Raw genomic sequence first — 13,312 nt, 5'->3', positions numbered from 1 at the left:
AAAAGATCTCAGCTGTTTTAATCTGTGTAATGAATAAGAACATGCCAGCGTGGTAATGGATGCCTGCCACCATGCAGCTAAATTATTCAGAGTCTGGGGAACCAGAGAGGCGGCCAACAGGATCAGATGGACCCGCTGTGTCATCGGTCCGCCTCTGCCCGCCTGTCTCTTCTTTCGGCCCGTCCACCCCGGCTTGGTGAGTTTAAACCAGGCAGCCACATGAGAAGGCTGTAAAGCAGCCCCGAGGATGCGCGTTCACATGGGAGGAGAGCAGGCCAAGGTCCTGGGGTCAACTGGTCAGCAACCTGCAGGCCTGAGATACAATTTCAAGCATGTAGTAGCCTACCCAAACTGTTGAGCAACAGTGTAGGCTTGTATGCGTTTTACATTTTATTGAATCTGTCTAAAATATATAGATTTACATATAGGGAACACTGTCACTTGGTAACCACAGGCTTGCTGCGCTGTCCATGGTGCTGAAATAATTGGACCACTGTAGTGGATGAATCCACGGTTTTATTTTTGTCACACCAAACATAAACATTAGTGAAAATATTAGTAATGCCATTGGATGTCATAATAACGATATCGTCAATGAACAACGTTTAATTAGAATATCATTTGTGAATTTGGTTGGGTTTGTTTGACGCTTGCGCACAGAGGCCAACATTTTGCAACTTGTAAATTGAGCAGAGGAGCAGGTGGGAGGAGAGGAGGAGGGAGGCTGAAAGAAGAGGGGGGGGAGGAGGGATAAGAAAAGGGAGAGAGGGATGCCGGGAGGTGCCGCCGATGTTAACAGCTCAGTCTGGTGAAGAAGAGCAGAGGAGCTCTGTAGCTATCCGCTCTCCTGTTTTCATGTCAGGGGCCACATTGCTTGCGAGGTGCTTGCAGGGAGGAGGATGATGACCATGAACGGCAAGCAGCATTTCTCCATGCACCCGGCTCTGCACGAGCCCAAGTATCCCGGCCTGCACTCAGGCTCGGAGGGCATGCGCAGAGTCTGTCTGCCCGCCCCGCAGGTACGTTCAGGTCGGGGGGGAGAATGGCTGTGGAGTGTAGGCCTACTGGGTGAGAGGAGGGGGAAATATCACACTGGAAATGTCTGTAAAGTTGATTTGACAGGACTTTGTTCTATCCGCTATCTCTCTCTCTCTCCTCTGTCTGTGCCCCCCTCCCTCCCAACCTCCTCCCTCTCATCCACATGTCTTTTCAAGCAATGCGCTTGCTTTCATATTAATTTTTATGACCTGCGCGTTTAGGAGGGTTCTCTCCTCTCCTCAGCGCTGCTTGCCTTTGGAAAATGTTTTTTAGATCCTGAGAGCTGCCTGACAGAATTCCCCACTGACTCCACTATGCGCACTCTTGCTTGCAGCTGCAGGGCAATATATTCGGAGGCTTTGATGAGAGCCTGCTGGCACGGGCAGAGGCTCTGGCGGCTGCTGACAGCATTGTCTCTCACGGCAAGAATCACCCGTTCAAACCAGACGTGACTTACCATACCATGAGCAGTGTCCCCTGCACCTCAGCCTCCTCTTCCTCCTCCACCACCGTGCCCATCTCCCACGTGCCCTCCACCATCGCCTCCCACCACCATCACCACCACCACCACCTCGGACAGACCCTGGAGGCCGGGGACCTCCTGGACCATCTCTCCTCCAGCCTGGCCGTGACCGGGATGGGTGCTCCGGAGCCTCCCGGGATGACCACGTCGGCGCACCACCACCAGCACCCTCACCACCACCTGCAGACCATGGGGCAGCTGCACCAGGCGATGGCCAACATGGCCCACCCTCACTCCCTGTCAGTGCACGGCGGCATGGCATGCATCAACGACGTGGAGTCGGATCCCAGGGAGCTGGAAGCCTTTGCTGAGCGGTTCAAGCAGAGAAGGATCAAACTCGGAGTGACCCAGGCGGACGTTGGGTCGGCACTGGCCAACCTCAAGATCCCCGGAGTGGGGTCTTTGAGCCAGAGCACCATCTGCAGGTTCGAGTCCCTCACTTTGTCCCACAACAACATGATAGCGCTCAAGCCGGTTCTCCAGGCCTGGCTCGAGGAAGCAGAGGCTGCGTACCGGGAGAAAAGCAGCAAGCCGGACCTTTTCAACGGGAACGAGAGGAAAAGAAAGCGCACCTCCATCGCCGCGCCGGAGAAGCGCTCTTTGGAGGCGTACTTTGCCATCCAGCCTCGGCCCTCCTCGGAAAAAAATTGCGGCCATCGCCGAAAAACTGGACCTGAAAAAGAATGTGGTTCGAGTGTGGTTTTGCAACCAGAGGCAAAAACAGAAACGAATGAAGTACTCTGCGGTGCACTGAGTTTCACACATCATGAATAAAATAGCCTACTACATTTTTGATCGAGTGATTAATAATAGCCTAAGTAGCCTAACTAACAGGGATTTATCAACAGCTGTTCACGTCTCATCTGGGATTATCTCCAAAAAGACTTTAATTTTTCATTTCGTGTCACTCACTCTTCGTTGTTGCACTTTTTTCGATTTTGTTATCAATGTGGGACTCATAAATAATTGTGTTCTATCTGTGAGGAGGGTGATTTTGATGTTGTTGATCAAGTATCTTGCGCACACTAAATATGAACTTTCAGTAAATCCACCCTGACAGTTTGTCACATACAGGGACTTTAATTCACTTTTTTTTTTTTTTTTTTTTTTTTATCCATGAAATGGAGTTTAGTTGTTGTTTACGGGCTGTTTAATTGTCAGCGGTGTTAAACTGATGCTGTATGAAGATTTTAAAAGAGAAAGAAATGAAGATTTCATGACAAAATAATGGATTTTTTTTGTAATGCTGGTTGAGTTTATCTTTACGCATCACTGGCTCACATGTGCAGAAGTAGCCTACACCATCTTGAACTGTGTTCTCACTTCTTTTTTTATGAATTCAGACTAATGAGGGGATCAAAAATTCACCTTTTTAAACCACCGTTTTGTTTTGCAAACAAACCTGCTCTCTTCGTGAACTGTGATGGTCATTAACGCACAGATATGAATAATTATTCTACAGTAATGTAATTACACAAGGTATGACGCACTGAGTCTGTTTATCTTCAATTATTTAGAGATGGAAATGACACCGTCATATATGAGGCACATCCGTGTGGCTTTGGCTGCTGCTATTTTAATATTTTGATGTGAACATGTTTTGGAGCATTACAGGTGAGCTATAGACCTATATCGATTATGTAGACCAATATATATACAGTATCACCTAAATTAAGTATTTATTTTTTCCTCACTCTTGATTTCACTTGGGGAAAAAAAACGTGTGAAGTTTAAACTTAATAAATGGTTATTTTCTAAAAAAAAATCCTGAGGCAGCGATGTTATTTTTGTGTTTTATTAAGTTCATCTTGAGGCCTATACATGCTTAATGTACATTGTTTTACGACAGACAAACAAACCGAACTGATTTCCTTTCTACACATCCTGAGCTGCACCACTGGGCGATACATTCTTGGTTTGTTTTATGGGAACTCGCCTGACTATTTTATTTATGACTCCCTAAAGCTCTGCTGGGATTAAATATGTATTGTCGTACATGATATAAGCGCCACAGAAAAAAATAAAGGCATCTATTTTCACACCGCGGAGGGCAGAATGTGCGTCCTCTACACGCTGCTAATGGCCCCTCTTCCTCCTCTGATTAGTGCGCTTTTAATTATGGACGCCCTCATGTCACCGGGTTATGGCGTGCATTGGGTTTGAAATTATTAAGTAATGACGATGCAATATTAATTATATATTGGTATAAAATGAAGTAATGTGGAGAAGTTGGGAGTAGAAGTCTGACTGGGAACTCTAGGGAGAGACGCACAGGTTCACCGAGGAAGCAGGGAAATTAAAGTAGTTTATTTTTTTTACTTGCTTGACTAAGTAAGTATTTCCCCACTTTCTTAACGTAATTATTATTTTGTTTTAAGCAGATAGGGGAACCATTTCACTAACTTATGATTCATTTCCCATAGCCAACAGTGCTATTATTATTATTATTATTATTATTATTATTATTATTATTATTATGGTTGTTGTTGTGGTTAAATGTAAGTGCGACTCTTCATTGCATTTGACGTTATTTGTCCACGTATTTCAATAAATCTTCTCTTGGCAGACTTAATTGAAATTGCTTAACTTAAATCAAATTTGACTTCTAATTCCTGATTTATCCTCTGGTAGTTTTCGCTCCCAACAATGGTCACTTTCTCCTTAATATTAATCAAACATTTCTGAAATAATAATAATAATAATAATAATACTACATTTAGGCTACTAATAATAATTAAAAGCTTCCTCCGGAACCCTCCTAGGGCCAACATGCGGGTGTGTGCTGTTCCCAGTGAGATGTTTCAGCCAGGGGATCAATACTTGGCAATTACGCGGAAACGTTTGTGGCTCATATTAATATATTCTCTTTGATGCTGAGTTGGGATTAATCACAGTCTGTAATTAATGGTGGTAAATATGATTTATTTAAGGGGAAGGCCGGATAAAATGCAAATGTTAATTGTTGTCATTAATATGCCTCTTTCTAAATTGTGTCACATATCTGTTTGGAAATGTTTTACATGTTTCAGCTGATGTTTCGTGATTAAATGTCATCAAACCCTCTAAGAATGAGAACGATTAGGCCTCCAACATCCCACATCTTTGTGTGTTTCTGACGTAATTGTAAAGGTAAAAAAAAAAAAGCTTCGCAGTGTGAATAATTGATCTTTGCAATAGCCGTATTGATATCATAACGTACTCGCTATGTGGTAAGTTGAGCTGAAGGCTTGTAAGCGTTAGCGGCATGTGGCGATTGAGGGCACTTGAATTATTCAGCAGCAGCTGAAAGGTATATTGCATTTTCTCATGCAATAATGGATGTGTGCTGGGTCCAATTTTTGCATTATGCTTAATATGAAAACTCGTTTTGAATCAAACCTAGTGCAAGTTGATTCATTGTTAAAACTATGAATAAGCAGAATTGAAGAGCCAACTACTAATTTCAGAACCTTGACGTCATTTGTCAAAACTCTAGACACAAAACTCAAAACGATCATCACTTGTAACACAGATTATCCAATGTTCAAAACATTAAATTGTGCATTCATATCTTTAAATAAATATTGCACATGCACAACCATTGGTTCAAAAAACAAATTTATGGTGAAATACCATTGAAACATTACTTTACATCAGCCACACACAAGCTACCCATAGTTTCACTGTGCCATCGTTTGTACAATCATTAAATACTGTAGTACAAAATAGATGATACGTGTTTCATTATGGTACTGGATGTAAATACATCCCTGTAAACGTACTGAAGTAGTAGAGAGAAAACTACAGACACAGTGAAATCATTGAACAAAACCTGAAATGTATTGATGAAAAACAATACAGTACAATCACAACATAGGTTGATTTGAATCAAAGCAAAATAATTAGCTACAAAATAGAAAAGAAAAGACAGTAGTACTGTAAAACATCAAATGCAGTGTTCCTCAACTTGCTTGTACTTTACAGTAAAAAGAAAAACCAAGAATTGATTACTGTACTTCTACATCTTCATCAACTCTGTCTTGTGGATTTGGCCACAGGTTCTCATCTAAATTGCAATTAGCCAAACTTCTTGGCATGGCGAACAATGTGGTATGAGTATATATTGTGGTATGAGTGTATATATATATATATATATATATATATATATATATATATATATATATATATATATATATATATATATATATACACACAGTACAGGCCAAAAGTTTGGACACACCTTCTCATTCAATGTGTTTCTTTATTTTCATGACTATTTACATTGTAGATTATCACTGAAGGCATCAAAACTATGAATGAATACATATGGAATTATGTACTTAACAAAAAAGTGTGAAATAACTGAAAACATGTCTTATATTTTAGATTCCTCAAAGTAGCCACCCTTTGCTTTTTTGATAACTCTGCAAACCCTTGGTGTTCTCTCAATGAGCTTCATGAGGTAGTCACCTGAAATGGTTTTCACTTCACAGGTGTGCTTTGTCAGGGTTAATTAGTGGAATTTTCCCCCTTATTAATAAAAAAGCAAAGGGTGGCTACTTTGAAGAATCTAAAATATAAGACATGTTTTCAGTTATTTCACACTTTTTTGTTAAGTACATAATTCCATATGTGTTCATTCATAGTTTTGATGCCTTCAGTGAGAATCTACAATGTAAATAGTCATGAAAATAAAAAGGAATCGCATTTGAATGAGAAGGTGTGTCCAAACCTTTGGCCTGTACTGTGTGTGTGTATATATATGTGTGTGTGTGTGTATATATATATATATATATATATATATATATATATATATATATATCTCATCAGTAACGAGTTGGCAGAATTGGACCAGCAATTCCAAGGGCCTGCATCCATACAGTGCAGTACTGTCAATACTGTAAATAGTCTCAAAGGTAGTACATGGGACCATAGAAACAGTGTCTGATAAACAGTAGTACATTACAGTAAAGAAGGATGATGAAATATTACATCCATAGATCATGTAGTCTAATTGGTTCATGCTCCACGCTAATTGGTGACAATGAATCTCGTTATCTTGAAACTTTCATGATCTAAACATGGAATATTGTTTGTCGGTTTCCATACAACTATGCATTGAGAGTAATGCAACAGTTACTTATCATTTTGATTAGTTGTATCAATTGATAGTTAGATAATTGTAATGAAATGAATAGACAATCATCTGAAATGTAATGTGTGAATTGCTTTTTGAAATACTAGTACTTTGATGTTAAGTTGTGTCATATTGAACAGGTGATCTTTGTTAAATGAACACATGGTCTTAGGTTTATGTGTATTGTATCCAAGCAATTGACAAAAGTGTTAGAGTTTTGAAAAATGTGCATTTTGATCATTGGTTGTGAGTTTTGTGTCTAGAGTTTTGAAAAATGACATCAAGGTTCTGAAATTAGCGCCAAAGTGATTGTAAAAAACTGTAAGACTAGTGAGACAGAGAGTGGAAATGATTAGGAGAGATCTATAGACAAACAAACTAAAAGAGAGAGAGAGAGAGAGAGAGAGAGAGAGAGAGAGTGTTTACTTGAGATGTTTCCATGCAGGGAAGACCTTTTTTGACAGAATGAGGATGGAAGCTCTGTTTAATTGCTGAAAAATGCATGCACATACATACACACACTCACTTTAAAACACACACACACACACACAGGGGGGGTGACCTCCCTGAGAGCAGAGTGAGGGAATGTAAAGAGGGGAGGAGTGGGAGCCAAGACACCCAAAACTCAATAATTCATCCAATGCCAGTAGCAACAAATGAGAATGTGACCACAGCGAAGGGAGACAGCTACCTCTGCGCTCTCTATTAGTCACCTTCTATTATCATCAAGAGCCAACCTACTGCTGAAGTCCACACCCACCCACCCACCCACCCACCCACACACACACACACACACACACAGAGAGACAGATTGTGTTACACTCTGGAAACTTGAGGCCAGGGTGATGGATGTCTGTGAAAAGTTATAGCAGGAGATGCTGTGTAGCTCCTGTTCCCTTCTCTACCTTTTTGTGTGTGAATGCACAGCACATGTGTGTTTCTATTCAGATAATGGCAGACATAATGCTTATTGTGGCTATAGATAGAAGTGGTGGAAAATAATTAATTACATGCACGCAAGTAGGTGTTTTAATTGTATGCTACCTTATATTTCTGCTGAATGCAATTTAAGGGGGGCACTTTGTTTTTAATTGTCACCTTGCAGATTACAATCTAAAATATGTATAATAAACATATACAATACAATTAAAACATTAACATTAAAATTAAATTAAAATAACATTAAAATGCTGCTGACACTTAATGCATCAGGTCATTTTGCCTGCAAAATCTGTACTTTTAATTCTATACTTACTAGTTTAAATTGTGCTGATAATACTTAAGTAAAATACGTTTTAAGTACAGTTTTTATTTATTTTGGGATTACTAAGATCTGATGACTTCTTTCACCACTGATAGAGATATAACGCAACAGGAAAACAGGACAGATTGGCACGAAGGTGTCACATATTGGTGAGCAATTAGTCAATTATCAAGGAGTCCATTGACAAAAAATGTATCAGTAATTTCAATAAGTCAATTTTTTCAATACCAAAGCATCTCATGGTTTCCTGCTTTTCTCTGTTATATCATTGTAAATGTAATATTTTGGATTGTTTTAGACAGTTTAAAGACATCACTTTGGTATATGTGGGACAGGCCTGTAATTGGCATTTTTCACAGTTTTCTGCAATTTCACAGCCTAACTCAAATAATTATAGACATAAACATAATTGAATAAAAATGAAACAATGAAAATGGTCTCACAAATAAAATGAAATTGCTCACGGAGTATTTTTAATAGTTAGAATAATTGTGAGTGTTTTCCTCTCTGCATTGTGAACTACTCATAAGTGAATTTGAAGCAAAACCCTTGGCCCATGTCACTTCTTATTACATTTTATCAAATAAACCAAATCAAATCAATGGTGTATGAGTTAAAGAAACATACGTCTATGAAATGAAATAGCAACACTCCCTCATAACGCAAGATCATTAATCAGAAATTGCAATAAGCATTCAGCTCTGCAGAGAGACCAGTGAACTTTTGTGACGGAGAAACATTTAGAGTCTCATGGTCTGTGTGTGAGGTCAAGCTGTCTGCTAACTAACACACCATGCATTATGCCGAGACTATTGAGATGTACACACACACATGAAGAGATGTGAGCACAGAGAGCGAGAGAGAAATCCTTACTCTAGCCATGATAAGGAACGAGATAGACAATTGTGTGATCTATATTTCAGCATACATTAATAGCGTTGTGTCACTGCTCCTGTATTTCTTTCACTGCTGAAATGTATATTTTTGTTCCAGTTCTAAAAAATACAAAATAAGAGCATGACATTTAAAGGACAAAGATGGGGGCACAGCACTATATTAGAGACACTCACAGAAACTCACTTATAGGCACTTGCTTAATTCATTCAGTGGGCCTGAGAACAGTATTATACACCCCATTCATTATTCAAGTCCTCTCCATTATCAAAGTGCCCAGAGAAATAAGATTAACCCAGCCAGAAATAACTCGCAGTGGCGTGATTTTTTTTCTACAAAGCACTTAGCTGGTTGGGTGTAGGTCTGCACACAAACTCAGATTAAGAGTATATGAAGATATAATCAGCATACAGTCTACTGAGCATAATAATCCTCTCCAAGAAAATGTGGCTGTACTGTAGTTGAGACGGAGGGAATGGGGAAGAAGGGAATAGGAGAGGAGGGATAAAAGAAAGAAGGGAATTGTTAGAGGGAGGCGTGAGTTCAATTACAGAAGAGATGAGGTGAGTTATCACAGCCAGGAAGAAAGGATGAAAATAAAGGATAGAGAAACAAAGAAGGGACACACAATAGAGACAGGAAGGGCAGAAGGAAGGAACGAAGGAAATAAAGGGATGAAACAAGGTAGGTTAGGAAGACAGAAAAGATGGATAGAGGATGGGTAAAAGAAAGGGAAGCTAGAGAGAAATTGCGTGAATGAAAAGAGAAAAGAAAGAAAGACAAAAGACCACTAACTCCTAACGGTCGACATGTCTGTCATCCGGATTGTCTGGATTTAGTTCTCTTCGTTTCCAAGTTGATCATGTCAAGGTGAGTGCGTCCCTGCCATCATGAACACTGACACTAAAGTTTTGTGACAGCAGGAGCACCCAGAGGATCACAGCCAAGAGGAGAGGCTCTACGAGGAGGCTACGGCCTCCTGCACATCTTCCGACCAAACTCATGTCCATTTACACCGCTTGTTAATTGGCTCTTTTTCAATTTAAGATTGTGCACAAGAGAAACGGAATATAAATACTGCAATCATATACAAAAGAGAGATGTAAATGCCTTTTTTAAATAAACATGCTGAGAGCTGCTGCTTCTTTTTGTTTCATTTACAAAAAGGTACGGCTGCCACCCACTGTTTAATGTCTGCTCCACCAGAAAGCCCCTTAAAAATACACAAAATCAATTAAAAAAATGGTGGCAGAGGAAAAAAATAATTTTGTATAACTAAAAATAAATACATTGGGTCGGAAGAAGCTATTAAATGTGTTACAGAAGATTTACAGTCATTTTTTTTAAATGATATAATCTTATCTTAAACCTCTTATTAAAAGTACAGTAGGCCATAGAAACATACGTTACATTTGTTTACAAATAATGCAACTTTAAAAAAATTCTGCAGACACACATCACTCTAAAAATCTACCCACATAGGTTTTCCATGGTAACATAATTAATTAATAATTAATACTTTATGAATAATAATCCTGATGCTAATAAAGTATAGCCTACATCAGAGTTTGACATACAAATATTAAAATAATTGAAAAGAATGCTTTAAGAAAAATCATAACAATGGATGAAAGATATATTTTAATAGTCCTGACTACATTCCTTATTTCGATAGCCTTGAGGGTGAAAAACATGATAATAAGGAAGTGACAAGCAGCTCAGTGTTGACACTTTTCCACCTCAGACCCGTATACAGACGGAGGGCACATGGGAAAACAGCAATGGCAGCGCTGCTGTCGACAAACTTTCTTCCCCTCTCTCTCCCTCTGGGGCTGTGCTTTTGAAGACAGACAGAAAAACCAAGCCAGGCCACAGTGGGGCCCCTGGAGGAGGTCCCCTAGCAGATGCAGCCAACCCCGCCCCCCCCCCCCCTCTGCTCCCACTGGCCCCAGGCCCTGAAGACAGCCCCGAGGCTAATCGACCAGGAACACAATAAAGCAGCAGCAGAGGCAGCCGGTGTTGAGCGCCGATGTCTGATGTGCGCGTACAGATCAAAAAGATGAACATAACATTACGATATTTATCACGCCACTTTAAATACAAGTAATGATCCTGATCCGCTTAGCCTTCTACACACCTAAAGAGATCCATGTCTACATGATGCTGGTGCATTTGAGCTCTTGTTGTGAGACGTAGCCTTCAGTTGACAGCTTAATACCTGCTGCATGCCGTCAGGTAGAAGAACAAAGATGGTGTGATATGGTAGGATAACAGGTTAGGTTATGTTGCCTTGGGGTGATTCAAGCTCATTTGCATACTTTCAAACCTTCCCACAAGGGATTTGGATTGGAAGCCAGGATAACAGGTCTAAACAAATCTAAAACAAATCTTATTTTATGCTTTAATGAGGCCACGGGATACCACTGGAAGCACACATCCCTTTAAGGGAGCATGTGGTCTTCTGATTCAACAAGAGTGGTTTTTCTGCAAGGTGACTTATCACGATTCAGCAGAAGTACATTACCTTAAATCTCTCTGAGGGGGTTTACCTTCAATTAATATTAAAAAAGAGGAATGATTAGCATTTATAATAATAATCATGCTGCTAATAAAGTATATGGAAAAAATAATTTTAAAGAAAAACCGAGACAGAGGCCATTCTGCCCCATAAGTAGTCTTACCTTAGATAATTAAACTATCTTTTACCAATAATACTTCTGTACTTTTTCTTAAAAGGAGAATTCCGGTCGATTTCAACACGTAGTTCTGTTGTTTGTAAATTTGGAGTGCTGTCAGTAGCGAGAAAAACGAAAACAATTGGTGTTGCCTACACAGTGTTATCGTCCTGCTAGCGTTAGCACCCAGGAGGCTGAAACAGGGCAAGTTTTAAACATGCTTTTAGCCTCTTAACATGTTCAAAATGTCATTACAAGTGCCTACCCATGTGAAGTGATTCCTTCCGAGTGAACACAGTGAATCTGACTGCAGTAGATGTGAAAGAAATGCATAAAATGTGTGCTAATTCAGCTCTGTTTAGTACAACACCGAAAAGAGATACAAAAATATTTTCAAAAATAGGAATATGCTTCTTTTTTTTTTTTTTTTAATAAGTGCTGTAGTACAACTAGCAGGAGACAAGTTATAATTGAGGTAAGTTTGGAGACACTACCTTATTTAATCATTAAATTAATAAATATTTTTGTATCTCTTTTTGGTGTCATACTTCGTAGACTGTCCCAAAGCACTCGTCTTGCCGTCTCAACACCGGAACTAAACAGAGCTGAATTAACACAAATCTTATGCATTTCTTTCACATCTAGTGCAGTCAGATTCACTGTGTTCACTCGGAAGGAATCACTTCACATGGGTAGGCACTTGTAATGACATTTCGAACATGTTAAGAGGCTAAAAGCATGTTTAAAACTTGCCTGGTTTCAGCCTCCTGGGTGCTAACGCTAGCAGGAGGATAACACGGTGTAGGCAACACCGGTTGTTTTTGTTTTTCTCGTTACTGACATCACTCCAAATTTACAAACAGAGCTACGTGTTATAATTGACCGGAATTTTCCTTTAAGTCACATTGTGAAGGCATGACTTTTACTTGTAAATAAACATATTTTTATATCATTGCGCTGCAACTTTTTTTTTTTTTTTTTAAACTTTAAGTAAATGACCATGCAGTGGTGCGCCCTGGACACATACAAGTTTTTTCTTCTCAGTATACGTTAAACTGATCTAAGTTTATTTGTCCTTTGAAGTGCTCCAAGGAAGGCATGGCAGGGAAGGTTATACAAAGTATTGGGAATATTCCAACAGTTCTATAAAAAGCGCTGTTGAAAAGGAGAGTGATTCTCTTTATTTAGTAATGAGGGAGCTACCGTTCAGTAGCGCACATACACATAGCTGAACGCCACGCAGAGACCCCACCACCACCAAGAGCAAGCCTCCCCATAGCTCTCACATCGCATCAAGTCACTGAGTGACAGGTACATTGTCCAAGGCAAGGGGGAAAAGAGTGGTGAAAAATGTTTCTCTTAAAGAGCTCCTGAGTCAGTCAGGCAACCAGCTAAACCACAGCCAGGCAGAGAGCATCTACACAAATGTACTTCTAAGGTGCACCGATTGGTTGAGTGCACTCCACGAAAACAGGGTCCTTCAGAAGTTCTTTTGGGGCTGAATGATTTACAGAAACATTAATATTTAAGCAATCATTTGAACTTGTAAACGTTCCATGCATTGCCATTTCTGCACATACATAAATAACAAAATACTTTTATTGTGTTGTTTCCCCTGGTCCTGTTATTCAAATGAAACACATTGTTATCTTTTGACTTTTTGTTTTTATTTCTGTATAGACTATTTATAATGATCTTAGCAAAATCCATTTTGAATTCAATACAATTTTGAATTGAATTTTGAGTTTTTAGTTTTTTGGGCTATTTACAGTGCAATGAGGTTAGCGAAAAAACAATGTTTA

General features: G+C 39.5%; 1 protein-coding gene across 1 annotated transcript; it reads left to right on the top strand.

Annotated features, from left to right (window-relative positions):
• Window positions 1-899: 899 nt before the first annotated feature.
• Window positions 900-2,315, top strand: pou4f3 (POU class 4 homeobox 3). The gene is given in 3 exon segments (XM_028596266.1): window positions 900-1,019; window positions 1,373-2,203; window positions 2,205-2,315. Coding segments are annotated over 3 exon segments (1,062 nt in total).
• Window positions 2,316-13,312: the final 10,997 nt, after the last annotated feature.

Source organism: Perca flavescens, chromosome 13 (genome assembly GCF_004354835.1).
Source record: "Perca flavescens isolate YP-PL-M2 chromosome 13, PFLA_1.0, whole genome shotgun sequence".
Lineage (NCBI taxonomy): Eukaryota > Metazoa > Chordata > Actinopteri > Perciformes > Percidae > Perca > Perca flavescens.
The sequence above is the reverse complement of the archived record's forward strand: the minus strand, read 5'-3'. Positions and strand labels throughout refer to the sequence as shown.